The sequence below is a fragment of the Cucurbita maxima genome, unplaced genomic scaffold (genome assembly GCF_002738345.1).
Source record: "Cucurbita maxima cultivar Rimu unplaced genomic scaffold, Cmax_1.0 Cma_Scf00010, whole genome shotgun sequence".
Taxonomy (NCBI): Eukaryota; Viridiplantae; Streptophyta; class Magnoliopsida; order Cucurbitales; family Cucurbitaceae; genus Cucurbita; species Cucurbita maxima.
In genome coordinates this window covers 3,455,524-3,481,932 of record NW_019272026.1, presented here as the reverse complement: position 1 = coordinate 3,481,932, position 26,409 = coordinate 3,455,524, and the positions used below count along the sequence as shown (strand labels likewise).

Below are 26,409 nucleotides of genomic sequence, written 5' to 3'. Positions count from 1 at the left end.
ACCATAAACCTCGGGGAGCCTCTACAGTGTACTTTGTTCGAGGGGAGAATTGTTGGAAGGGAGTCCCATCTACATTATTATGAAGTCTTACTATGGTGGAAGTACGTGATTCCTAACCCCGTAAGGGCCTCTCTAGACGCTTCTGTTGCCGCTTTATTTCTCTCGCTAGTTGTAACAGAGCTCTCCAACAATGAATTATATCAGGTCAGTTTACAGCTGAACTAAGACTCACCCATGCAAGCATCTACTTTTTTCAAGTCAAAATAGGCTTCAGATTTAGCTTTCAATAAGACGTCCTATACAACTCAAATTATAAATACTAAGATGTTAGACGCTTGGCCAGAAAACCCTTCATCGTAGCACCTAAATTAAGCATTCACAATGCTTCAACGACTTCCAAGGTTCAAGATCTTCTGGTACTGCGCTTGGCTGAACCATTGCTTTGGGTGGATTGAAAATTGGCACCGAAATACCCTAAAACGTGTGAGGCTCCATCACCCTCCCTTTGCGACAAATTTCCATTTAGCTGGAATTACCCAACATGGAAGCGATGCTGACATCGACCCACAACGCCACGTGTCATCTCGTCGTACAAGGATTGGGTTGCTTATCGTGTGGTCATCGCAGTCCTTACTTTCCATCGACTCCTTGGATATTTCATTCCCTCTAAACTCTTCCAAAAATATCTCTCCCAGCAATACCTTTTTCCCGGTGGCATTCTGTTATAAGAAATTCGCACTTTTTCTGCAACTCTATCTTCCATCAATGACTGCGCTCACGAGGCATCACGTCCACCCACAAAGTTTCGGGGTCCCAAGTACCAGAGATGGGCACCTGATCGGAGCTCTTGGACGGGGAGTCCACCGGTTCGGGGTTGGAGTATCGACGAGCCGCAGTGGGTTGTGCTTGAGAAAGTGTAGATCTTTCAGAGGCAAGGATTGTGAAGGGAGGAATCGTGGAAATTCGAGGTTAAAAGAGGTGACGAAGAAGGAAAGTGAGTTTTGGAAATTTTGGAGGTCTGGTGTTCTGGGTAAGTTTAATTTGGTTTTGGGGTCGGATGTTGATCGGGAGAAGCTTATGGCAAATATGGAGGGTTTGATTTCTTCAGTGAGTGTTGCTGTGTGCTGTTGTTCTTATCTTCTTCTTAAACATTGTTTGAATCTCATGTTCTCTGTTGTAGTATCACTAACTGTAGCTCCTTTATTATCTATAATGAACAGGCTGCACTGCAAATTGGAAGATATATCGTTACCATGATGAGCACTGGTGTTGTACTTGCTGTTGGATTTCAGCTATCAGGTATATCGAAAAAAGTAATTAAGAGTGTCTAATTAGAATCGTCAATGTTAATATGAATTCTGCTTTTGGAAATTATGAAGGTGGAGACAGTCAGATGAACACACTGATTTGGTATAGCTGGCTTGGAGGGGTCATTATTGGAACCATGATTGGTGCTAACATGGTATTAGAGGAGCACTGCAGAGCTGGTCCACGCAATGTTGTTATAACTGGAAGGTAACTGATCATTCCTCAGGGAGAATGTACACCACCTGGTCTTTGTTTTAATGCATTTCATGGTGATAGGATTGATGATTTGTAATTATCCAAGCCCACCGTTAGTAGATATTGTCCGCTTTGGTCCTTCACGGTTTTAGAACCCTTTTGCTAGGGAAAGGTTTACACACCCTTACCCCTTCGGGGCCCAGCATCCTCGCTAACACTCGTTCCTCTCTCCAATCGAGGTGAGATCTCACAATTTGTAATAGCCCATTGCTAGCAAATATTGTCCTCTTTTGGGGTTTCCCTCAAAGTTTTTAAAATGCCTCTACTAAGAAGAGGTTTCCACACCCTTGTAAAAAATGCTTTGTTCTCTCTCTAACCGATGTGAGATCTCACAATCCACCCCCTTTGTGGCCAGCGTCCTTGCTGACACACCACATGGTGTCCACCCCATTTCGAGGCACAGTGTCCTTGTTGACACACGACCCGGTGTCCACCTCCTTTAAGGCTCAACTTCCTTATTGGCATACTGCCTGGTGTCCAACTCTGATACCAATTGTAACAGTCTAAGCCCACCGTTAATAGATATTGTTCGATTTGGCCCTGTTACTTATCGTCGTCAACTTCACGGCTTTAAAACATGTTTGCTAGGGGAGGTTTCCGCACCCTTATAAAGAATGCTTCATTCCCATCTCTATTACTTTATCTAGTATCCATTGTTGGCTTGTATGGTCTTCTTTTCTTATATCATGTGATCTAACATGAAGACTCATATATGACACTGTTGTCTGTTACATGGATGTTTGACTATGCAGCACAAGAGGATTGGGGAAAGCACTAGCCAGAGAGTTTCTTCTTTCTGGAGACCGTGTGGTTGTGGCATCACGCAGGTGGTCTTCAGAAACAAAAAAAAACTTCTGATACATAATGTCTAAACGTTTCTACTGACTTTTACTCACATCACATTTTCTTGCCAATAATTTTGTGAAGACAGTCCTGAGTCCGTTCAAGAAACTCTCAGAGAGCTGGAGGAGAACTTAAATGGTCTAATGCTCAGAAATGGTTCTTCCAATACAAGCCTGTCACATGCTAAAGTTGTTGGCACAACGTGCAACGTCCGCGACCCTGAAGATGTTCATAACTTAGCCAAATTTGCTTTAGATGAACTTGGTTCCATTGACATTTGGGTGAGTCATGAACTTACAGACTCATTATTCACATTTTAGATCTACCGTACCTTCTTCACTTGTCACAATCTCACTTTTACTGATGAACAATCGCACCAAGAGATTCTTATTCAAAAACATTTAGTTTTAGATCATCAAGGATAAAATAAGGAACAGCTTCTCTCTTATTTTTCAATCTTGAATTTGTTTAATGTGACAAATTGTGGACAGATAAACAATGCGGGCACAAATAAAGGCTTTCGACCATTACTGCAGTTTACTGATGAGGATATTATTCAGGTGAAGTAAATTTATTATTTCTGGATGTTTTCCCTAAGAAAGTGTTTGATGTTATAACTTATAAGTTGATTGGCTATTTGATAGATTCTCTCAACGAACCTTGTTGGTTCGCTTCTTTGTACTCGAGAAGCCATGCGTGTAATGAGAAATCAGGCTAAAGGAGGGCATATATTTAACATGGACGGTGCTGGCTCTGGAGGTTCAAGTACTCCTTTGACGGCTGTGTAAGTTCATTGCATCCTGTAGTTTTATTTGGGGCGGGGGGTTTCATTCGAATTCTGGATCGTATTCTCATGTCGATGATGCCATTTGGTTTACTGATCTTGTAGGTATGGATCAACAAAATGTGGTCTTAGACAGCTTCAATCATCTCTTTTGAAAGAGTGCAGGCGGTCCAATGTAGGAGTACACACTGCATCTCCTGGCATGGTTTTGACAGATCTCCTTCTTAGGTGAATCAAGTTTCTTGTTATCAATGTTTTTGGTCTTGCGCTCCTTGGAACAATTCTTACTAAATCTTAGCCTTCTAATACTTGTGGCTTGCATACAGTGGTTCAACTGTGAGAAACAAACAGATGTTCAACATCATATGTGAGCTTCCTGAAACAGTTGCTAGAACATTAGTTCCTCGGATGCGGGTCGTGAAAGGAACAGGAAGAGCCATCAACTACTTAACTCCTCCAAGAATCTTATTAGCTCTGGTCACTGCCTGGCTGCGACGAGGTCGGTGGTTCGACGAACAGGTAAGTTCATTTTCATCATGGAAAGAATTCATTAAGAACCCAGCTGACCAAATGTGGAGGGGTATCGGATCATTCATCTAATCTGTAAATTATTGCAGGGGAGGGCTCTGTATGCAGCGGAGGCAGACAGAATATGTAACTGGGCCGAAAACCGCACTCGTTTCTCTTTCACCGATGCAATGGAGATGTACACAGAGAACACCTGGGTGTCTGTCTTCTCCCTTTCAATCGTTTGCGCCTTCATAATCCTCTCCACCACAACAAACAACACATTCCCTGGAACTTGATTATCTTCGAATACAACACGAACCAAGAGAGCATTCGAACGTCATCGGGAAAGCAGCATTGTTAGGTACTGATAGGGGAGAAGAAAAGAGAGGAGAAAGGGACATTGTTAGTTGAGCCAGCCTCCTTGCACACTAAGGGAAAACCAACCCCCACTTCCACTGGCAAATGTACTGACTGACTGCCTAACCGCAAACGCAGAGCCATGAAAAGGGCCTCTGGAGGCCTATTTATTTGTTTAGTTCAATGGACTGATCTGTATTGAAATGTAGTGTGTCAGAAGCCCACAAGAATTTAAGTAAAGTTGGTGCTTTTTTAACGCTCTGCGTGCGGGGCGGGACTTGGTCAAGTCAAATGCTTTGCCGGGTTCACAAATGGCTTCTGCTCTGTTCTGCCTTCCACGTTTGAACAAGCAACCACCGTCTCCATCTCCACCCCTCTCTTGGCTGGCAGCCGGTGGGATATATATTTATATTGAAAACGTTGCAAGCAAGCTTATAATTCAAGACTAACAAATATAATATTGTACTTTTTACTTCACATCCACGCCACCACACGTCTTATTATGGTCAAATTATTTTTGTCTCGCACTCGAATTTATGGCTTTGATTTTGAGGTAGTTTGTGAGATTTTACATGGCGTATGTGTTGGTTGATTTTGATTTATAAGTCGTTCAACGGATTAGATGTTGAATTCTTTGTCCTGTGTATCAATAACCAAATAACTACCGAAATTAAATATGAAAATGAAAATGTTGCTTAAGTATTCAATAAAGGATTATCATATTTTAAACCCTTATTCAAGGATATGAAATTGACCTTGGTATACTCTAAGGGAACGAGAATCAAGTAATGTTACATTTTTATTGGTGGGTCTCATCTAGAATTTGAGAACCTCCCACCTTGGTTCCTCTCATAAAATTCATTATCATGTTCTTATTCCATGTGTTCGTGAGCCTATCAGAAGAGTCGTGCATCCAAGTCTCGATATAAATTTCACTTTTCCACGTCAAAATTTAAACCATACACGACTAATTGACTAAAAGATTAGAGAATTAAGCCGATCTTCAAAATAAAATATTCTTTAAAATAAATAAATAATAACAATAATGCTAAGAGAATATATGAAAGTCTTCATGTTAAGTTGAACCACGTAAAAAACATTTAGGTCCTTCAATTATTAATCAGTTATCACTTTTTTTTTTATTATATGTAATTATTAATCAATCGATAAGTATTCCAAGAAAAGAAAAAGAAAAAAAAAGAGTTGGATAATTTAAAATTAAAAGTATAATTGGATAAATAAACTATAAAATAATGAAATTAACGGTGGTTGTAAAAAATAAATAAAGAAGTAATAATGGAATGTGAAAGAAGAGGAGAAATAAGCGGAGAAATTGGGGGGCCGTGTGGGGCCCGCTTATTTTTATAATTTAGTTTGGATTTTGATTTTGGTGTGGGAGTGGACAGCTCAGACAACGCCGTATTGGTAATTGTTTGGTACTGTGTTACAGAAGGAAGTTTCTTCCGGTGTGTGTCTCCATTTCTAATCCTCCAAATTCCGCCATTGTTAACTTCTTCCACTTTCAGTTTCAGAGCGCCCATTAACCTCTTTTCTTTTATAGCCTACACCCATTTTTTTTTTCTTTTTATTTATTTCTCTCTCTCTCTCTCTCTCTCTCTCTCTGTAACGCTGATAATTTTAGGGGGAAAATGTCGTCTCCGTCTCCGACTTCTCCGCCGGCGCCTAGTACGACCTCACCCCTACCTCCGACCACAGACGCACCACCCCCGGAGGCCCCGTCTCTCTCACCGCCGCCTCCTGACGCTGCCTCTCAGCCTCCACCTGCTACATCCCTGCCGCCTTCTACCACTCCTTCGCCGCCGCCTCCGGACAGTGCTACTCCATCCCCGCCGCCTCCGGACAGTGCTACTCCATCCCCGCCGCCTCCGGACAGTACTACTCCATCCCCGCCTACTACTTCTCCTTTACCACCTACAGCTCCTTCGAGCTCTTCGCCGCCGCCGCCGGACAGTGCCACTCCATCTCCGCCTACTTCTTTACCGCCTACATTGCCTTCGGGCTCTTCGCCGCCTCCGCCGTCGAATTCTAGTACACCTACGAGTCCAGGAGGACATGACGCCCCGCCGTCGCATTCTGGTACACCTACGAATCCGGGAGGAAATGAGGCTCCGCCGTCTTTCTCACCGTCGTCGGGAGCTTCGGCTGGACTTGTGACGGGAGTTGTCATTGCTGGAGTGGTGGTGGTGGTTGTTGCGTNCATTCTTTTGGTTTTGTGTTTAAGAAAGAAGAGAAGACGTGACGAGGAGTCGTACTACCGGCCGCCGCCACCGGGGGCGTTTAAAGGTGAGCCCTCAAATATCCCAGATTTCTCAATTAAGCCCTAAATGAAATATTGAAATTGAAATTGATATTTATGAACAATTGAATTTCAGATGGCCCATATGGTCTCCAACAGCACCACTGGCAATCACATCCGCCGCCGCCGACTAATCATGTCGTCGGGACTGTACCGAAGCCGTCTCCTCCACCAGCATCACGACCCCCGCCGTCTCCTTCACCAGCATCACGACCACCGCCGTCACCTGCGATTATATACAGCAGCGGAGGATCTGGATCTTATTATTCAGGGTCTGAATATTCGCATGCTCCTGTTCCTGCTCCTGCTCCTGCTCCTGCTCCATCTTCTATTCCCTTGGGCTACTCGCAAAGCAGCTTCACTTATGAAGAGTTAGCAATGGCGACAGACAGGTTTTCAGAAGCCAATCTCCTTGGACAAGGTGGGTTTGGTTATGTGCATAAAGGAGTCCTTCCAAACGGAAAGGAAGTGGCAGTGAAACAACTCAAGGCTGGAAGTGGACAGGGAGAGCGTGAATTTCAAGCAGAAGTAGAAATAATCAGCCGTGTTCATCATAGACATCTTGTTTCCTTGGTGGGGTATTGCATCACCGGCTCCCAAAGATTGCTGGTTTATGAATTTGTTCCAAACAACACATTGGAGTTCCACTTGCACGGTATGTTATGATCCTCAATCCAATCGACCCTTTTGCTATGGGCTGTTGAGGATCTTAACTCATAGGTAACTCCCATTTTGTAGGGAAAGGACGACCCACCATGGATTGGCCAACGAGACTCAAAATTGCTCTTGGATCTGCCAAGGGATTGGCCTACCTTCATGAGGACTGTAAGTCTATTGCTTTTGTGATGAGATGTGATCTGGGTTTGTTCAATGGCTTACATGTGATGTGATGTAATGTGCAGGTAATCCTAAGATCATTCATCGTGACATCAAAGCTGCAAATATACTTCTGGATCTCAAATTCGAAGCAATGGTAATAATGGGGGCATTCTGAATTCTCTTGAATTTGATTGATTCTATTAAGTGAGACTCAAATGGGTTTGTGGCTGATGATATGTTGAATCTGATATCTTCTTCCAGGTTGCAGATTTTGGGCTTGCCAAATTGTCTTCTGATGTTAATACCCATGTTTCAACTCGAGTTATGGGAACTTTCGGGTATGATCATATGATCCAAGTTAGAATTGTAGTCATCAATCTGAGGGAATGATGATTTCGTGAATTTCATATTTCTGAGTTCTTGAATTTTGTTGTCATGCTTACTCCATACAGCTACCTTGCTCCTGAATACGCTTCAAGTGGGAAACTCACTGATAAATCAGATGTCTTCTCCTTCGGAGTGATGCTTTTGGAGATGATTACTGGACGCAGACCTGTGGATACAACTCAATCATACATGGACGATGGACTGCTCGATTGGGTAAGCCCATTAGCCTACATTACCCATTTCTGTTGACCCTTCTCAGACATCGGAAAACTAAATCAGCACATGTTGTCAATTTCAGGCAAGGCCATTACTACTTAGGGCCGCAGAAGATGGGAACTACGATGGTCTAGTAGATCCAAAGCTGCGAGATAACTACGACCATAATGAGATGGGTCGGATGATTGCTTGTGCAGCTGCCTGTGTGCGCCATTCGGCGAGGCGCCGGCCACGGATGAGTCAAGTGGTTCATGCTCTTGAAGGTGAAGCCTCGCTTTCTGATCTTAACAAAGGGGTTCAGCCTGGACATAGCACCGTCTACAGTTCTCATGGAAGCTCCGACTACGACACATCTCAGTACAATGAGGACATGAAGAACTTCAGGAAGATGGCATTGGCAAGCCAGGAGTACGGCAGCGAGTACAGCGAGCCGACGAGTGAGTATGGTTTGTATCCATCTGGGTCGAGTGGCGATGGCCAAACAACAAGGGAAATGGAAATGAGAACAATGAAGACAGAAAGTGGAGGTTCTTGAAGCTCGTGAGGAAGCAAAGAAAGTATTCATACACTAATATGTACAATCTACAACGCCCTTCTATCTTTCTTTTGGATTTCTGTGATTGTAAGTTTGCCTTATAAAAACAGAAAAGCGTTTTGATTTAAGATTAGATTAGATTTCGTCTCCACAAAACAAGTTACAAAACGCCCTAGTTTGTTAATACAAGTAGTTAAGAGGGCTGTAAAGTATGACATGCTAAGTCGACAAAAGGACATCTTTTTAATCCTTAAGCATGTTATGTTGTCATCGATCAATAATGTACAAAAATTCATAATCGAGATTTATAATATAACTACATTCAACCTGCTGAGTTCTACAGAAACAAACACATCATCATATTCTAATTTCCAAGTAGTCTTACCAAACAAACAATTTTGCATTCTAACGCATTTAGATCTCAATTCTCAAATATTATACCAATTGGAAGTTGTCTAGCAATTAGAGTCTTGCCTCCTGGGTTGAGATCCGGCGATCAAACTCTAAGTAATACAGTAATTGCTTCTTCAAATTTTCAACTCACCATATTGTAACACATCTATTACTATGGGTGCTACACAACATTTACGCGTCTAGATTTTACATCAAAAATTCCTTCCTGGAAGGTATATTATACTTTGGAAACTACAAAATTTCTCCACTGACTAGAGGTTGGAAAAACGTGGAGCAGATCCCGATCCTCTTCGTCGGCGTCGGCGCTTCTGTCTAATTCGCCAAAAACTCAAAAGAAGCAAAAGCCCTGAAATAGAAGAAACCAAGTCAGGTATTCAATTCGAAAAAGGAAATCAAATCTAGGAGCAACGGGGGATATATCACTGACCTGCGACTGCAACTACAGCAGGAACAAGCCAATGATTAGGAACAATCAAAGGCATGTCAGGCTGCAAGGAATAACAATTAACAGGAAATTATAAGAATTTCATTGATGAAATAATATTGTAAGTCTCAATTCATTAGGAAAGTTAAACTCTCACCTCATCCCGGTAGAACAAGCTTAAGTATCGGTTTCCATATTTATCACTTCGGTCCTTTAAAGTCAACTTGGGAGGTCCCATCAAAGAACTTTCTGGAGTAGAATTCAAGTCTCTTCCCAAGTCAATTAAGGGAAATCCAGGCAGCCTTCTATTCCTTCCCCTGCCCTGTACACTGTATCCCTTGGTACCCCATACTTCAAACCTAGAATCACTCATGCATATCAATTCCTTTCCAGAAACAGCAGAATACAAAGAGAAATTTACATCGCTTCTTCGAGATGGAAGTTTGTTATCTTCAAGATATAGAGGTGAATTTTGTTTGGAAAACTTGGTGAATAGCACCGGATCTCTAATATTTCCACTGGTAAAATCTAATATTTTTCTCAGGAGCCAATAGCAATTTGTAACCATATGGCTGCTATCTAGACAATTTGAATCTCCATAGACTGCAATGCGGCCTTCTCCTGCCTCTAATAGGCCAAGAATTGGAAAGTCTGCCTGCATTTGTCAACGAACAGTGAGTTTAACGGTATTACAAAGATCACAATAATTTCATGAAAGCATGGAAGACTCTTAATGTCAATAAGAATACACCTATAATTCAAGCATGTAAATACATTCTTTCTGACAGTTTTTAGATATTTAAATAATTAAATGTTCTCAAGAATTCTTTAGTGGTGTCGGGCTCCTTTCCCTGGAATCAAGAAACTAACTTCTAGAGCATTATACTCGAGCATCAGAAAATTAAAATAGATATACTGCAGCTACAACTTACTAGTTCCCCCTTGTGCAAGATCAAAAGTTATATCTAATTCCAACTAGAATACAGAGATGTCCAAATTTACTTGAACTTCCAAAATAGGAAACTGAACAATTAGTCAAATTTGAAACACTTTTCAGCCACCACAAAGATTATTTAAAAGGGAAGTTCGTAGAGAAGCTTGCGACAGTTACCTTACTCAGGCTAGATGTTAGAATGCTCTGAGCCGCCCCACTCTCTGAGCTATCAATGAAAGGGAAACTATGCACATAACCATCTCGTGGAAACCTCACAATATCTGTTCCTGATGCATACCGACTCTGTTCACCATCAATAGAAAAATCACCATTCAAAATCTTATCCCCGAAAGCAATACCAAATGGGGCTAAAAGATCATTTAGTGCAGGAATATTTGCACCTCCAGTAACTGGAGTCCACCAGCTTCTTGTGTTATCATCGAAAAACCTCATCTTTACCATTGTTTCTACATTATACCATTCAGAAAACACAGCCAACCCCAATCCAGTAATCATAACATCGTCCCTCAACTTTTCAATTTCCTCTTTGAAGTACTCATCTTCAAGATCCACTAGTAAAAGTGTCCCATATTGGCGGGCATCAAAGCATGTTAGAGGAGAACCAAGCGTTTCAACATAGTATCCAGCATCTCTTAACATGTTAAACATGATATGAAAATTTGTATGCAGGTGGTCTCCATGCCAGTCCAGAATGTCATTGCGTACATCCAAGGAATCTCTAGGAATATAACCAGGAGGATATTTGATGTTATGAAATTGATCCCATAAAATTCGTTTTGATCTTGGAGGTGTTGAAACTACTTTTAACTTCAGCTGTAGCACACAAGTACTAATCCGGCGGTTCTTCTCTCCTCTAGATGGAGGACTATATACTGTTAGAGTCACATTGCCCTCAATTTCTCCAGAAAATTGTGCACCTTCCTCCTTAATTTGCATATGAAGTGCAATGTAACCAGTCCAAGGCCAGATAACCTTAGAATAAGTGAAGTGAATACTTAAGAGATTTCCTTCTTCATCCGAAGGATTCCAAGTTGGTTGACCTTCAACATAGCCAATTACACCCATTCCATTCAAAATGGTAGCATTGAAAATAATAGGCATTGCACCAGCATAAAGAGGTTGGCGACAAAAGGGCCATGTATAAGGGCAATCTGTATAGTCAAGAACACCAGGGAAGATGCTTGCCCGAGGTTGGTAGCTCTTAAGTATTTCATACGATTCTAACCTGGGAATATTCAAGAAATAAGAAAACACTCTAGAAGCAAACTATATAAACAAAAACCACAGAGAGGGTTGAAACCTACAGATCAACTCTGCCAGCACCTTGCTCGTACATATTAGGACCAGCAAGCTTTGCAGCTCCCTCAACAAGTGCTTGTTTCATGCTAGCCGGATTTAAAATAGTCTTCCGCTGGCTTTCAGGGATGACACTAACAAGCAGACATACCACACCAGCAACCACAGGACTTGCCACACTAGTGCCTGATAAACTTTTGCACCCAGTACTAATTTTTGATCCCATAATTTCCCGACCATATGCAACAACATCTGGCTTCACACGACCATTACTGTACAAAATGACATGTTTGAGAGTGCTGATGTCAATGGACAGAAAGAGGGGAAAAAAAAAAAAAAAAAACTGGATAGTAGCATAAGGTGAATATTATTTTAGTTCAATAATTACGGGTGTGTGGGATCAAACCATCAAACTTTGAGATGGTAATTGGAGCCTTATTCCATATTCATCTCAGTTGGCTAATATAAGGTGAAAATAAATAAAAATTATTGGACAAGAAGTCAAAACATTATGGGCTTAAGTTTTATCCACACATCTACTCTTTATCCAAGTACAAATCCCAATCAAAGAAAGGAGACAAACCATTTGCCCAGTATTACAAAAAATGCAATAGGAGTAAAATACAGAAGGAACTTAAAGGCCTGAGCAAAGTGTAATGTACCCATGAGGCATCTCCCAAGTAGTCATGCCACGTGAGGAAAACGAAGCAATGTGATCATTGTAGTCGATACCACCAACACCAATGACATCACTCTGATCTGCAGGATTGTTTAAGGTCCCGTAAAGTGGTCCATCATTCCCAATTGCAGAAACCATGATGATATTATTTGCCGTTATTTCCCAAATCTGGCAGACAAATAAAAGTTGATTGGATGTAATTATCTCTGATGCATGGATTCAACAATAGACCTCTCACTCTATTAAGATGTTACCCACAAGTTTAAACTACAAATACAATAATATACAAAACCAAAAACTCAACAAGCTAAAGTATTTCAGAAGAAACTTCATCAAGGAAAAGATTATTTCACAGGAAAAGGTCTCTTCAACCGTATATTCGCTAATGATCATGTTAGGACAATATTAATAAAACTTCCAGATTATATAGTTCGTTCAATAACTGTTAATAAATGTCATGAAGAAAAAATTGGCAGTATCCCAATGACAACACACATTTTGTTAGTCTAAAGCTCTTTGTAATAGCAATGCTGGCAAACTCTAACCTGAAAGAAGGTAAATAATTAATTTAATGGAAAAGTTACATTTAGGAAGAATTTGTTTGATCAAGACAAATTCAGCAATTAATTAACCTAAAACCAAACAAAATTAAGTAAATTCTTTTTTTTTTTTCAACTTCATAACTTATTTCGCCCAATCACCAAATTGCAATCAACCGAACAAAGAAATCTTACCTTCTCCACAAATGGAAGATCTAAGTAATCTGGTCCACCAATGCTCAAATTTAATACATCCATATTGGTAGCAATTGCATAGTTGAATGCATCGAGGAACCATGAAGTGTATGACACCTGCAATAGGCTGAACACATACTTTTCATAATCCTTCTTTTAAATGAAAAATAAACAACAAGCTTCCATACTCCTTCCACTGTTAGATTAACCAAGGGAAATTGATATAGAACAATTTTTGCAGTCAAAAGGTGTAATTTGAGTAATGATCAATGTGCATTACCTGTGCATCTGTAAACACACGAAAAGCATATATCTCCGTATCTGGAGCAAACCCTAGACATTCTTCATCCCCACCAGCAATGACACCAGCAACAAATGTCCCATGTCCAAGATTATCATTTAAAGTATCTTCATTGGTCCAATTTGTTCGCTCCTGAATTACTCACAATTCAAAATCTATTAGGTGAAACCATAGGTGGAGATTTTCTTTTGATCTAATAATTAAACAAGATGTTCGATGAATGGGAATAGATTCCATGATCTTCTTACCTTGATATTCCTAAAATGTGGGTGATTAGCACGAATACCAGTATCGAATATAGCCATCTTGACTTTGGAACCAGTATACCCCTTTGCCCAAAGAGAGTCTGCTCCAAATAATGAGGTGACTTGAGATCTCTGAAATCAAGAATTGTTTCTCAGAGAGAGTTAACTAGAACACAAAATTGAAACGGGAAATGATGGGGAAACATTTGGTCTTATTTCATTTGGTTTTTACCATATTGAACCGTGCTAAATGTATAAAATGAGAAATGCATTAGTTAAGATTGAAATTTGGCTTATAAAAGTGAATCCTCATTCCGTAGTTACATAAAAAATAAATCAATTTACTGAACTAGAGCTCTTCCTACAATAAATGGTATCCAAATTCATTCAATCAGACACATGACGTTCCCACTGCATCGTCCTTTTCCTCATAGTTACGACCCAAAGCCAAATAGATCAACAGAAAAGAGAAAATCGGCCATTAAAGGAAATTACCTGCATCGACAGATGCCGTCCCCATCTATTAGAGGCATTGCTAATTGCCGTATAACGTTCCCCACCTCCTTCGTTAAAAGACATGGAGGTGAAAATCTTCCCCGGACGCTTCTTCCCGTCAACAAAAGCCCCAATTCTACCCCCACCCTCCGCTAGCAAACCCCTGACGTGGCTTGCATCGACATTCACGTCCTTGACAAGCTCAAATTCCTCAATCTCCTCAACCAGCTCCCTTACCACCGAGTCCTCAATTGATACCAAGCCAAAATCGGTTGGATACTTGGACGCAGGGTTCCGCCTCTCGATCCATTTCCAGCCGCCCGATCTAATACGTGACTCCAGATAAAATCGATGCTCCTTCGCCTCCCTGTATTGGACGAAGCGAACAATGTAGTTCTTCTGCGAGACTCGGTTCCCATCAGTGACGTTCTTGGACGTAAATGGATCGTTGGGTGAGTAGTTTCGAGTTAGGGTTTGGAATACGGTGTGATCGGATGAGGGGTTGAATTGGAAAACAGAAATGGAGATAAAGATGGGGACGAAGATGACGAAGAAGGAGATAGACGAAGAAGAAATCGAAAATCCGATCATGATTGCAGTAACAAGAAATTATTAGAATTCATTGATTTTGGGGGGAAAATCAACGAGGAGCTGAGTATGAAGAAGGCGAGGGAAATTGCAGTTCTGAACTTCCTCAGGCCTCGTGGAGCTTCTCTGCGATTAAACTCCCTTCCCCAAGTCTTGTTTTGTTTCTGGTTTTTATAGACCCGCCCCGTTTGCCGAAAAATGTTCCTGAAAAATACGCAATATAATCGACGGTGAAATAAATGAACTCATGGAGTATATAGTTTAATTATTTAAAGTATAGTTATTAAGTGGTTGTAAAAATATCTTAAATTTTACACTCACAAATTATCACAAATAAGTGAGAGATTTAAGTAATATTATTGATAGCTTTATATATAATTTTATGTATTTCAACTTTAAATTATTTGTGACTATGTTGAAATATTCCCATAAATATAATTTTATGGGATTGAATTTATCTCTTAAAAAAACTAACGAAGAATAACTCCTTAAGGACCGACAAAGGACTGACGGGGCAAAGATGAGGAAGTCATCTTGACCTAGCCTCTTTGGATGTTCTCCTTTCTTAAATAGTGACTCTCACCCAAACTCACTATTGTTCACTCTGTCCCGTTATCGTCAGCCTCACGATTTTAAAACGCGTATGTTAGGGAGAGATTTTTATACCATGCTTCATTCGTTTCTCCAACCGATGTGGGATCTCACAATCCTCCCCTTTTGAGAGTAAGTGTCCATACTTGCAAACAGTCCGATGTCTAGTTCTGATATCATTTGTAATAGCTCGATGTCACTGTTAGTAGATATTGTCCGCTTTGACTCATTACATATAGCCGTTAGCCTCACAATTTTAAAACGCATCTATTAGAAAGATGTTCTTCTCAAAGTTTAAAAAAAATGACGAAAATGATAACGATACGTAATATGTTAAAGCGATCTTCATATTCTCGAAGCAGGACATTCCCACCAGAGGAGTGGAAGTTCCATGTGGACGTCTATGGAAGCACCTCTACGTCAGGCACGCCCCTCTTGTGCGCTGATTCCAAAACCAACCCCAGTTTTGGATATGGAGGCAGCATGCCACTTCAACTTGTAGAATGATGTTCATCCATTAGTGACAACAAGGAGACAACCAGCTGCTGCGCGAATCAAAAGTGATCGTGCTTGCTATCTGAAATTATAAATGTAAAGTGCTGTAAATTCGTTGTTGAGGACCAAAATCCAAACTTTGTGACCATGTAAATTGCTATCATGTCAATAATTTGGAGTTGATTTTGTGTATTTTTATCGATTTTGAACTCAAATCGAGAAATTTGAAACTATCAGAAAAGTACCCAACTTTTCCATATATCCGCATCTAATCCAATGGACTTTTTGTTTTGTTGTCTTCTCCTTTCATCCTCTCTAGAAAAGTATCCACTCCGTCTGCGAAGAACAACACCTCCACTTTCAAACCCAACTGCTCGAAATCCTCAACGGAGGCCCAATTCTGCCACAGAGGATGTTCTCTCTTCATCTCCTCTCTTCAGTACCATCTTTTGACAATCCTTCTCTTCAATGTATGCGCCTCTCAAAACCCAATATCATTTCTAGTTTCCCAATTCTCAATCTTCATTCAATCGCCATTTCCCCAAAATTCGCACAGACCCCCTTCGCCAATCGTTCTATTTTCCCGAAAGTAACTCGCAGCAAATTGTCTATTCAATCCGGAAGCAGTAGTGGCGGCGGCGATGGAGGTGGAGGCGGCGATGAAAGTGAGGATAGTGGGAAGGTGGAGAAGCAAAAGGGTTCTTCTGGGTTTCTGGCAGAACGGTTGAATTTGAGTTCGGACGACGCCAAAACAGTGTTTGCAGCCATAGCAATATCTCTTGCTTTCAGGACGTTTATTGCAGAACCGAGGTACATTCCCTCGCTATCAATGTATCCTACATTTGATGTTGGGGATCGACTTGTAGCAGAGAAGGTAGAACTTTTGTTCACTACTGTTAATCGTATCTTGCAGCCGTGTTTCTTTTGGAAATTTTATACAAATTGGAATATGATATTCATACGACAACAAGTTTTGATTTCATAGTTAAAATTGCCTAATGTTTTGCTTGTTAATGCATGACGAAGTAAAATATGCTCAACATATTTTCTTTATCCCAAGTTCTTGGATTGTACTGTTTGAGATAAGGGAAGAAGATCTATGATTTATTCTGTCAATCAAATTTATGAGGTTTTGGACTTTGGTTTTGTTGAAGATGGTTGGGAGATGGGTCCCACGTCGGTTAATTAAGGGGTTGATCATAGTTTATAAAGAATACACTTCCATTGGTACAAGGCATTTTGGAAAAACCAAAAACAAAATTACTGATAGCTTATGCCCAAAGTGGACAATATCATACCATTGTGGAGAGTTGTAGTTTCTAACATCGTTTCAGAGTCATGCCTTTAACTTAGTCATGTCAATAGAATCCTCAAATGTCAAACAAAGAAGTTGTGAGCCTTTAAGGTATAGTCAAAAGTGACGAACAAGTGGGGTACTTTGTTCGACGGCTCTATAGGCCTCAGGAGAGGCTCTATGATGTACTTTGTTCGAGTGGAGGATTGTTGAGAGATAAGTCCCACATCGACTAACTAAGGGGTTGATCATGGGTTTATAAGTAAGGAATACATCTCCATTGGTATGAGGCCTTTGGGAGAAATAAAAAAAACAAACTCATAGAGTTTATACTCAAAGTAAACAATATCACTGTGAGAGTCGTGGTTTCTAATAGTTTCCATGCGTGAAAATACTCATGTTTTCTTTTGCAGGTCACATACTACTTTAGAAACCCTTGCGCTAATGATATAGTGATATTCAAAAGTCCACCAGTGCTTCAGAAAGTAGGATATACAGATGCAGATGTCTTCATTAAAAGAGTTGTTGCTAAAGAAGGTGACACTGTGGAGGTGTGATTCTTTAGTTTTCATTTGCATCATTATCTGATATTGCTGCACATTTCATCCTGGAGCTACTGATATAGATCACTCAACTATTGAATCTCCTGCATTTGATTACGTATTTTCAAGCACCAAGCATATATGTGCTTCAGTTTCACTCTGCTTGGAATGTCAACTAATCGCAGGTCCGGAAGGGAAAACTTGTCGTAAACGGGGTCGAAAGAAACGAAAAATTCATCCTTGAACCACCATCATATGACATGACTCCAGTTGTAAGCATAACTTTCTTTTTTCTGCATTTGTTTTGCATCCTTGCAAGCATTCAAGAGAGATTATTTTTCTTCACTTTGTGAAATCTAAACGTTACACCTCTTTGATCCTTGACATAGCGAGTGCCCGAAAACTCGGTCTTTGTGATGGGCGATAATCGCAATAACAGCTATGATTCTCATGTGTGGTAAGGTCTCCACTCATCATTTCACTTTAAAGAAGTGTATTCAAGTAAAATACTTATGTTCATATAACCAAATATCTTGATACATTTGAAAAGTTCTTTGAATTAGAAGTTAGCCGTTTCCACTCTTCTAAAGCCTATGTCGAACTCAGTCTATCTCAGGCACCTCTTTGAAATTCTTTTCTTCCCTGTGCTGATAGCTGGCTAACCCAATTGTTCAGGGGTCCGCTGCCGGCCAAAAATATAATAGGAAGATCATTATTCCGCTATTGGCCTCCAAACAGAATCGGTGGAACAGTTTCTGAGCCCAGCTGTGCTGTTGATAAGCAACAGGGCATTCCTTCCACACCAGAAATTTCCAGCCTACAGACCACAAACTCTCAACCATGACCCTATTTTCAGATAATAGGTAGAAGCATAAACTGAAACGTTCTGGAGCTACAAAATAACTGATGAAGGATTCCTCGAAAACTCCTGTAAGTTCAGTTTGTCGCTCTGCAAATGCCTTACTGTCGCTATTCGTTCCCCTGTAATTTGAAAGTGTTTCTTTGGTTTGAGGAACTGGCCATTTGTGTAAGGCTGTATTGATTCTTGGTCTTAGTTTGTGCAAGTTAGTAGAGGACTCTATACAATCAGAATCTTTAATATAAACTGATGCTCTGTTGTTGTATGGAGAGTACTTCGCAAAGCAATAGTATGTACCATAAACTGATGCACTGATTTTTTTTTTTTTTCATTAATTATTCCATGGCTCTAAAGAAGAAAGAACTAAATCTACAAGTGAAGAATGATTCTAAATGTAGAATCTTTCGCTTCCATTGAAGAGAAAGATGCAAGATGAAGATCTCTCTCAATCATATGTACATGAATCAGCTTTAATCTTCATCGGCTTTGTGTTGCGAGAGTCGATGTCTAAAGAACACGAGACACGCTTTCGATGCTTTGATCTAACCAGTTTCCCCACCACATTCCCTCTTGAATGAACTTCAAACACCAGCATCATAGGAATGTTTCCATTTTTATCCAAGGCTTCAAGGCTGGCTCCAGCCCCATACAATGGCACCTTGTTCCCTTGAAGGTTCACCAATTCGACTCGATTGCTCTGTCTCGGTTGATAGTATTTCTTCAACTGCAAAGCAGAAAAATATCCCAAATTTTTATCCAATCCTTTCCTTGGATCAGGATCAGTTTCCCATTTCTATTCTTGATGCATCATCTCTTATGGAAGTTCGTAGTTAGGAATTTTACCTGACCAGAGGCAACTGCAATCTGGGAGTACATAAGATTGATGGGGGAGGAGCTGACATGAATCCCAAAGAAAGTTGCAGGATTGTGCACTGTAATCCTTAATGAACAGTTAGTTGTCAGTAATTTGGTCGGGACTCCTGTTGTGTCTGATCCTTCTCCAAAATAAACATTATGAACTGTCATGCTCTGTAAGAGAAAAAGGATATTCACTTCTCTGACATTGAAAACCAAATTCCTTCAAACATCTTGTCCTAAACTGATCATATATGGTGCAGCAGCCAAAACAAGAACCATGGAAATTGAAAATTTATGAAATTTCAAAACAAAGATCCAAATACCCGAGAATGTACCTAAGATATTCAACTTGGTTGCCAAATATTATTTTAATCAACGACAACAAAACAAGTCAATATTGAAACAATTTTATATTGTTTCAGAGGGTATATAGAGCTAGAAACAAAACCTTGACTCTGATCTCAGCTTTGAAAGGCCGGCTAGCACCCCAAATGATCAAACAAAACACGAAGAAGATAAGGACAAACGCAAGCAGAGCCATCAGAATCTGGCATCTTCTAGTTAACCCTTTGTCGTCGTATAGATCCTCATAGTCTGCCTCCTCTTCGATCACATTACACTCCGGCCACCCCTTATCGTTACGTTTCCGGCTGCCCTTCCGGCCAAGGGCGGATCGGAACGTGCCGGAAAACCGACTCGCAGACGAGGAGCGAGAGTGGCGCGTATAAGAGGGATGCGAAGGACTCTCCATGGGGCTGTTGAAGGCGGGAGTGGCTTGGGTGGACGATTTGTCGCCATCGTGAGAATCTCTTGAAGGGCTCTGCACGTAGTACAGCGGCCGCTGCTTCGGTGACCTTGGCGACGATGGGGCTAAGCTTGTCACATCAGAATCGGATTTGGCATGCATCATCTTTCAAAAGCGGTAATGGAAATACGAGGGTTCAGCCAGAAATTCAGAAGCTAAAGAGAAACAAAAGTTCAAGAGATTAAAAACCCCAGTTGGGTATCGCTAAGAAACGATCAAAATTGAACCAAAACACTCACGATTTAGCATAAAATTGAGAAATTGGAGTAAAACCAGATAGGTTGTGAAGAGGAACATTCCCTTTTGTGGGAGTGATAGAGAAGGAAGAAAGATGAATGGGGTTGGCAGTAAAGCCGCAGTGATGAGCCATCAGTCACCACTGAGATAGGGCCAGGGAAAGAGATTCGGATTCAGTAAGCTCGGAGTTCAGGCTCGGACTCCGAACCTCAAGCCTTGGATAAGAGTGTCGGTAGCTTCAGGTCTCCCGTCTCTACTGCCCGGAGTTCCGTTATGTTTGACGGGGTTCCAATTTCCAACTGTAAGGAAAACGACGACATTTCACCAATAACGATTAGCGTACGGTTTCGAATTTTCTTTTTTCTTTTAGAAAAAGACGTTATTAAATTGTTTTATTAAAAAAAAAAAAAACGTAATTTAATTTCTCTGTCTCATTATCATTATAGTTTAACTTCAGTTTAATTTGCCGTTTCCTGTCAACATTTATCCTATAATAGAAATTATCTAAGAATGAAATTATTTTCTTTTTATACGCTAATCTATATTTATTTATTATTAACTTGCTCGGAAAGCAACACGTCTCTCAGAATTACAGAACCGATACTTATTCAAATACTATCTTTCTTAAGTTTTTCCTTTAGGGCTCATCCTCAATGTTTTTGGGCTTTCCCTGATGAGTTTCTTTATTACACGTCTACTAGGGAAAAATGAAGGTTTTTGGGCTTTTCCTGATCGGTTTCTTTATTACCCTTCTATTAGGGAAAGATGAGGGTTTTTAGGCTTTCCGTGATCTCCACACCCTTGTAAAGGATGTTCTATTCTCCTCCTCAATTAACGTGAGATTATGCATAAATTTTGTAGAAGAGTTTAAGTGTTTAAAAAAAGGAAAGAGAATTACTTAGAAAATAGAGCAAAATATACTATTGAAAACAAACATAGAAAGTGAGGAAGAAGAGGCATACCATTTGCTTGACGGCTTGGATAAGATAGAAAAGAAAGGGATATTGGTAAGCACGTAGTCATGCATGCGCCACCATACTTGTACTATAATAATGCCTGTGGGAATTGGGATATCCTCAAACATACTCACATTTCCTCACCTAATATGACAACTTTTGCTACAACTCCAACCACACTACTCCTCATACCTCTTCTGTTTTTCAACAGCATTATTGCTAAGAAAGAGTGGGTCAGTCATGCCAATACCGACCAACCCGGCAAGCGATGGGCGCTCCTCGTTGCTGGCTCCAATGGTTATGATAATTACCGACATCAGGTTCCCTTTATATCAATACATTATTCAATAAAGTTGTCAGAGTGTGACCAACAGTTCTTCACTGTTGGATGTATGCAGCTAATGTATTAACTGACTATCTTCTTGACTTAGGCGGATGTATGTCATGCATACCAAATACTGAGGAAGGGTATTCCTGATGAGAACATAATCGTTTTCATGTACGACGATATTGCGTTTCATCCAGACAATCCAAGGCCAGGAATCATCATCAACAAACCAGGTGGGGCTGATGTTTACCACGGAGTTCCCAAGGACTATACAGGAAAGGATGTGAATTCAGTGAACTTTTACGCTGCCATTTTGGGGAACAAATCTGGTGTTACCGGAGGAAGTGGTAAGGTTATTGATAGTGGGCCTAATGATCATATTTTCATCTACTACACCGACCATGGTGCTGCTGGAATGCTCGGTAATAACTTACATTTTCAACTCGTTTTTGTGTCAACAAACTAAACTCCCCTCATGAATTTGACTATACATTGCTTCACATGATCATAGGAATGCCCATGGGTGACTATATTTACTCCAACGATCTAATGGACGTGCTGAAAAGGAAACATGAAGCCAAGAGTTACAAAAGCATGGTAATATATGTGGAGGCATGCGAGTCCGGGAGTATGTTCGAAGGATTGCTTCCAGAAAACATGAATATATATGCAACAACGGCATCAAATGCAACAGAGGATAGCTGGGCTGCATATTGTCCTGGACAGTCTCCTACTCCTCATACTGGCTATGATACTTGTCTCGGAGATTTGTACAGCGTCGCTTGGATGGAAGACAGGTAACCCATCCGCTTAAACTTTTGAGTTCAATGGTGTTTTAACACGGTACTTAATGAATTTGTGTTGCGTCGTGACATGCAGTGACAAGCATGATTCGAGCAAGGAAACTCTGAACCAACAATATCATACCGTAAGCTTATTGATTCTTAAGTAAGATCAGCTTAAAGAGGACAATATCTGCTAGCGGTGTATTACACTACTGATAAACATTTTCTCGTACATTCTCAGGTTCGAAGAAGAACTTCGGTTGATAAAGTTGGGTATGGATCTCATGTAATGTTGTATGGAAACGAAAGCTTTGGAAACAATTTCCTCAACACCTATTTTGGTAATACCTCTGATGACAACAACAATGAATCCTCTGTTAAGAGTACTCATATCATTTCTTCACTATCAAATGCGGTAAGCCAGCGTGATGCTAGCCTCCTTCATTACTGGTACAAGGTATGAGTTGTTAAACAATGTATATATATTCTAATTACGATGGCAATCAACGTAGCCTTAACTTATAGAGCTTTGCTTTGATATCAGTTTCAAAATGCCCCATATGGGTCTAGAGAAAAGATGGAGGCTAGCGAGCAGCTAGAGGATGAAATTCTGAGTAGAAGACATGCTGACAACAGTATAAATCAAATTGGTGATCTTTTGTTTGGAGAAGCAAAGAGCTCACGAGTGCTTTACCGTAGTAGGGGACATGGACAATCCTTCGTTGATGATTGGAACTGCTTTAAGAACTATGTAAGCCAATTTTCAAGTCCTATGCTTAGCTACCCATACTTTATGCTATCAAAAACTCTGCTGATGGAGTCTCTAAAACACAGGTGAAAATCTATGAGAAACATTGCAAAAGAATGTCAAGATATGGGATGAAATACACGCAAGCTCTAGCTAATACATGCAATGCTGGGATTACAATGGACCAAATGGATCAGGCTTGCCTCCAAACTTGCGTTGGTAACACCTGAAATGGGATCAGTTTCTCGTCGTGTTAGCCTGCCAATGCTAGGCGCCAGTCTTTATACATGTATAAAGAATCTCTAATGCTAATAATAAACTAATGATATTAATGTTAAACTAGTAATCAATTACGTCGATAGCATAAGATCACACAACGGTTAGAGATGGGAACGAAACATTCCTTACAACGGTGTGGAAACCTCTTACTGGCATACTCATTTTATCTCTCCCTAGCATACTCATTTTAACTCATTTTAAGATCGTGAGATAAACGTGATACGTAAATGACCAAAGCGGACAATATCTGCTCGATACGTAAATGATCAAAGCGAACAATATCTGCTAGCAGTGGGCTTGGACTGTTACAACTCGTTTTAAAACCGTGAGGCTGACGGTGGTACGTAACGGGCCAAAGTGAACAATATCGACTAACAATGAATTTGGATTGTTACAACTTGTTTTCAAACCGTGAGGTTAATACGTAAACAGGCCATAACAAACAATATCAACTAGCGGTAGGCATGCGCTGTAACAAACAAGTTTTCGAGTTTAAAGGAATGAATATTACTCAAGAAAACGTTTAATTATACTCACTTATAACATAGTTTAACTAGTTAAAATTATATATTATCAACTATGTTTGACATGTGGAGTGGAAATTTCATTCTATAGTATATGTAATAATCATACATGCCCTGAAGTTAAGCGTTGTAGGTTCCATCCTCTTCAATGGCTTCCTTATCATCCCAAATCCTGCTCTCTTCCATTATTTCCTTCTCATCTCCATACAACCAACTGCAAATCAAATAGTAAAACAAATTAGCCACACCCATCAAGGTCAGCACCCAGTAATAGTAATCATAATGGCCCTGGTTCGGATTATTCGAAAGCCATCCCGCGTTTCCATTCTTCGTCGTTTTCTTCTTGACCACGCTCACAATCAGGGCAGCGAGCAAGCTCCCTCCGCCCATTCCAAGCGAAAACAGAGCTACTGCGATGCTGGCCATGCTCCTCGGCAGCTGCGAGTAGAAGAATTGAATCTGCCCTATCGCGTGGAAGGCTTCGGCCAGCCCCGCCAGGCAGTGTTGTGGCACCAGCCACATCGCCGACATCTTCACGATTGCTCCCGGTACGTTGGCTAGACCTTCATGAAATGCTCTGTTTCTTCGTTTTCTCTCGATTTCTGCTGAAACTGCGGAGGCCAAGCATGAGATTGCCAGTCCGATGCCCATCCTCTGCTTGAAAGTGAGCCCATTTGATCGTTTGGTGAACTTTGCAAGCAGTCGGACGATGATTTGGTCGTAGATGGCAACCCAGAATGTGAGGGTTAGGATTGTGAAAACGGCGAAGGAAGCTGCTGGGAATTGGAAGTGGGGTGTTATTTGTCTATCCATTGTGATTGCTTGGAGAGCGGAGAAGGTGTATTGATTAATGGTGGCACTGATTACAATGCCAGTGGACCAAATGGGAAGTACTCTGATTACTGCTTTTAGTTCCTCAACTCGTTGAATCGTGCTTAATCTCCATGGGAATTTGGCCATTCCATTAGAATCCACGTCTGTCTCTTTGTTTCTTATCATGCAAGCCTTGTTTAGAAACCTTAAAAAAATACACACGAATCATTCTCCTTAGAATCACTAAAAGCGAAAGCAGCAATTATGAAACGTTATGATTAGCAAGATACCTCAATTTAGGCGTTGGGATGAAAAGCTTTGAACCTTTATGGTAAAACCATTTATCAGAAATTTGTGGGGGTAGCTCCAAGTGCCTATTTTTCCAAGCAGCAACGATTACCTGAGCCAAACTGCGAAGCAAGCTCTTATTTGCCATTAGTTTAACATACAGTGAAGAGCCAAGAAAGAACATGACGGTGGAAAACAGCATAAGTCCAACAGGAACTCCATAACCCACCACCCAACCGGCGGCGTTCTGGAGATAGACCATAAAGAGCACTGATATGGTGACTGAAACCCCAACCGTAGCATAGTACCAGTTGAAGAAGCTCTGCATAGTCCTTTGGTTTTTGGGGTTGCCAGGCTTTTCTAGTTGATCTGCACCAAACGCCAAGGAACACGGCCGAATTCCCCCAGCTCCGATTGACATGAGAAGAAATGCAAAATAGAGAAGCATTAGCTGGGCAAAGTTTGCTGACACACAAAATTCCCCAGGTGATTTACAGTGTGGAGGCCTTGCTTTTGGGAATATGGCTGTTAACCATAAAACTACCATTCCCTGAAGTCCAAGAGATTGATCAAAAAGCGGCTGAAAAAAACAAATAGTTAAGTTGGAATTTGAGGAAATGAATCAGTGCTTACAAGAAGTGTAACCAACGTCCCCATGGCGATGACCTTAAACCGACCTAAGTAAGAATCAGAGAGAAAAGCCCCAACAAAGGGCAAAAAGTTTGTCAGAGCAGACCACAGAAACAAGACGATGGCTGCTTTAGCACTATCCAGGTGATACTCATTCGTCAAGTAGAATATCATATTTGGATGAAGCCCAAAACTTGAAATCTTCTCAAATATCTCGTTTGCTGCAGCAGATACAGAGTTTTTGTTAATGAACATGTTACAAATGTATGAATCAAAACTTTTATAAGACTTGTTGAAAATCACCCATAATAAAAGGCATAGTTCGGAGGCCACCCTTTTTTCCTGCTTCCTTTTGGGTGGTTTCCATTTTCTCAGAAGCCTGCTTCTCCATTGGCTTGGCTCTGATCTCATGATCATAGCAGGAGAACCCACAGCTATAATCATGAAAAACTTTGTTGAATCCGCAAATAAAAACAAAAACAAGACGATTTTTTTCATTGTACTTCTAAATATTTTATTCAAGACTTGGTATTTGTTTGGATTGCACAAGGTTTAGTGGGTTCTTTCTAAAAAATATTCCTGGATGATCAATGATTCCATTCTGATGTATGCCAAATATATTTTGAACCTGAGATTGATTCTTTCTGTTGTCAAGCATTTATCTTTTATTTAGTTTTGCATTTCACAGACACCCATCAGCATCACTTTCTATTTGATTTACAAATATAATTACTAATATAACTTTCCTAAAATAGTATTCAGCGTTGATACTGTAGACTTGCACTCAGAGAAAGTATTCTACTCCTTGAATCAGCATATTCAAAACAAGTTTGAAGGTAGCCAGAACAATAATTAAAGAAATGCTGTATTAGTTCAGTATGAGATCGTTCAAATTTTCATTTTTTTTGTTGTTAT

General features: G+C 40.5%; 7 protein-coding genes across 9 annotated transcripts; 4 read left to right on the top strand and 3 right to left on the bottom strand.

The window, feature by feature from the left end:
- The first annotated feature begins 366 nt into the window (after positions 1-366).
- Positions 367-4,534, top strand: LOC111485144 (probable chlorophyll(ide) b reductase NYC1, chloroplastic). The gene is made up of 10 exons (XM_023131888.1): positions 367-1,107; positions 1,221-1,299; positions 1,380-1,515; positions 2,316-2,390; positions 2,495-2,687; positions 2,898-2,966; positions 3,051-3,190; positions 3,296-3,418; positions 3,517-3,709; positions 3,808-4,534. Exons 1-10 carry the CDS (start codon positions 382-384, stop codon positions 3,994-3,996), a joined length of 1,923 nt encoding a protein of 640 aa, XP_022987656.1. The 5' UTR covers positions 367-381; the 3' UTR covers positions 3,997-4,534.
- Positions 4,535-5,443: 909 nt separating this feature from the next.
- On the top strand, positions 5,444-8,432 carry LOC111485132 (proline-rich receptor-like protein kinase PERK1). Of its 2 annotated transcripts, XM_023131867.1 has the most exons (8): positions 5,444-6,015; positions 6,091-6,361; positions 6,451-7,029; positions 7,113-7,199; positions 7,277-7,347; positions 7,455-7,531; positions 7,646-7,793; positions 7,879-8,432. In XM_023131867.1, the coding sequence occupies exons 1-8, from the start codon at positions 5,707-5,709 to the stop codon at positions 8,329-8,331; spliced, it is 1,995 nt and encodes a 664-aa protein (XP_022987635.1). In that variant the 5' UTR covers positions 5,444-5,706; the 3' UTR covers positions 8,332-8,432. The 2 variants fall into 2 exon arrangements, with proteins under 2 accessions (XP_022987635.1, XP_022987634.1); XM_023131866.1 differs by having other exon boundaries at positions 5,444-6,361.
- A 261-nt stretch (positions 8,433-8,693) lies between these two features.
- On the bottom strand, positions 8,694-14,625 carry LOC111485106 (subtilisin-like protease SBT6.1). The gene is made up of 10 exons (XM_023131824.1): positions 13,875-14,625; positions 13,383-13,511; positions 13,114-13,266; positions 12,834-12,950; positions 12,083-12,267; positions 11,429-11,692; positions 10,281-11,349; positions 9,327-9,824; positions 9,173-9,233; positions 8,694-9,091 (listed from the first exon to the last, which is right to left on the bottom strand). Exons 1-10 carry the CDS (start codon positions 14,463-14,465, stop codon positions 8,997-8,999), a joined length of 3,162 nt encoding a protein of 1,053 aa, XP_022987592.1. The 5' UTR covers positions 14,466-14,625; the 3' UTR covers positions 8,694-8,996.
- A 1,184-nt stretch (positions 14,626-15,809) lies between these two features.
- On the top strand, positions 15,810-18,542 carry LOC111485237 (chloroplast processing peptidase-like). Its single transcript, XM_023132030.1, has 5 exons — positions 15,810-16,422; positions 17,256-17,393; positions 17,570-17,656; positions 17,774-17,841; positions 18,060-18,542. The coding sequence occupies exons 1-5, from the start codon at positions 15,961-15,963 to the stop codon at positions 18,226-18,228; spliced, it is 924 nt and encodes a 307-aa protein (XP_022987798.1). The 5' UTR covers positions 15,810-15,960; the 3' UTR covers positions 18,229-18,542.
- Positions 18,543-18,571: 29 nt separating this feature from the next.
- Positions 18,572-20,419, bottom strand: LOC111485235. Of its 2 annotated transcripts, none has more exons than XM_023132028.1 (4): positions 20,146-20,419; positions 19,550-20,061; positions 19,087-19,272; positions 18,572-18,967 (listed from the first exon to the last, which is right to left on the bottom strand). In XM_023132028.1, the coding sequence occupies exons 2-4, from the start codon at positions 20,009-20,011 to the stop codon at positions 18,689-18,691; spliced, it is 927 nt and encodes a 308-aa protein (XP_022987796.1). In that variant the 5' UTR covers positions 20,012-20,061; positions 20,146-20,419; the 3' UTR covers positions 18,572-18,688. The 2 variants fall into 2 exon arrangements, with proteins under 2 accessions (XP_022987796.1, XP_022987797.1); XM_023132029.1 differs by having other exon boundaries at positions 19,550-20,011.
- Positions 20,420-21,205: 786 nt separating this feature from the next.
- LOC111485183 (vacuolar-processing enzyme gamma-isozyme-like) lies at positions 21,206-23,310 on the top strand. Its single transcript, XM_023131943.1, has 7 exons — positions 21,206-21,419; positions 21,531-21,849; positions 21,939-22,224; positions 22,307-22,355; positions 22,454-22,669; positions 22,757-22,963; positions 23,047-23,310. The coding sequence occupies exons 1-7, from the start codon at positions 21,249-21,251 to the stop codon at positions 23,188-23,190; spliced, it is 1,392 nt and encodes a 463-aa protein (XP_022987711.1). The 5' UTR covers positions 21,206-21,248; the 3' UTR covers positions 23,191-23,310.
- Positions 23,311-23,766: 456 nt separating this feature from the next.
- Positions 23,767-26,171, bottom strand: LOC111485150 (protein NRT1/ PTR FAMILY 1.2-like). The gene is made up of 4 exons (XM_023131896.1): positions 25,798-26,171; positions 25,498-25,715; positions 24,867-25,414; positions 23,767-24,781 (listed from the first exon to the last, which is right to left on the bottom strand). The coding sequence occupies exons 1-4, from the start codon at positions 25,883-25,885 to the stop codon at positions 23,884-23,886; spliced, it is 1,752 nt and encodes a 583-aa protein (XP_022987664.1). The 5' UTR covers positions 25,886-26,171; the 3' UTR covers positions 23,767-23,883.
- Positions 26,172-26,409: the final 238 nt, after the last annotated feature.

Coding starts and splice junctions, on each gene's coding strand:
- LOC111485106 (XM_023131824.1), bottom strand. CDS start 14,465: ATGATCGGATTTTCGATTTCTTCTTCGTCTATCTCCTTCTTCGTCATC. Junction 11,693..12,082: donor ACTTGGGAGATGCCTCATGG/GTACATTACACT, acceptor CATTTTGTACAG/TAATGGTCGTGTGAAGCCAG. Junction 9,825..10,280: donor TAACATCTAGCCTGAGTAAG/GTAACTGTCGCA, acceptor TGACAAATGCAG/GCAGACTTTCCAATTCTTGG.
- LOC111485183 (XM_023131943.1), top strand. CDS start 21,249: ATGACAACTTTTGCTACAACTCCAACCACACTACTCCTCATACCTCTT. Junction 22,356..22,453: donor TGAACCAACAATATCATACC/GTAAGCTTATTG, acceptor GTACATTCTCAG/GTTCGAAGAAGAACTTCGGT. Junction 22,964..23,046: donor GGAACTGCTTTAAGAACTAT/GTAAGCCAATTT, acceptor TCTAAAACACAG/GTGAAAATCTATGAGAAACA.
- LOC111485144 (XM_023131888.1), top strand. CDS start 382: ATGCTTCAACGACTTCCAAGGTTCAAGATCTTCTGGTACTGCGCTTGG. Junction 3,191..3,295: donor AGTACTCCTTTGACGGCTGT/GTAAGTTCATTG, acceptor CTGATCTTGTAG/GTATGGATCAACAAAATGTG. Junction 3,419..3,516: donor TTGACAGATCTCCTTCTTAG/GTGAATCAAGTT, acceptor GCTTGCATACAG/TGGTTCAACTGTGAGAAACA.
- LOC111485235 (XM_023132028.1), bottom strand. CDS start 20,011: ATGATGCATGCCAAATCCGATTCTGATGTGACAAGCTTAGCCCCATCG. Junction 19,273..19,549: donor AAGCTGAGATCAGAGTCAAG/GTTTTGTTTCTA, acceptor TTTCTCTTACAG/AGCATGACAGTTCATAATGT. Junction 18,968..19,086: donor TTGCAGTTGCCTCTGGTCAG/GTAAAATTCCTA, acceptor TCTGCTTTGCAG/TTGAAGAAATACTATCAACC.
- LOC111485150 (XM_023131896.1), bottom strand. CDS start 25,885: ATGGAGAAGCAGGCTTCTGAGAAAATGGAAACCACCCAAAAGGAAGCA. Junction 25,716..25,797: donor AACTATGCCTTTTATTATGG/GTGATTTTCAAC, acceptor TATCTGCTGCAG/CAAACGAGATATTTGAGAAG. Junction 24,782..24,866: donor ATCCCAACGCCTAAATTGAG/GTATCTTGCTAA, acceptor TATTTTTTTAAG/GTTTCTAAACAAGGCTTGCA.
- LOC111485237 (XM_023132030.1), top strand. CDS start 15,961: ATGTTCTCTCTTCATCTCCTCTCTTCAGTACCATCTTTTGACAATCCT. Junction 16,423..17,255: donor ATCGACTTGTAGCAGAGAAG/GTAGAACTTTTG, acceptor TTTCTTTTGCAG/GTCACATACTACTTTAGAAA. Junction 17,394..17,569: donor AAGAAGGTGACACTGTGGAG/GTGTGATTCTTT, acceptor AACTAATCGCAG/GTCCGGAAGGGAAAACTTGT.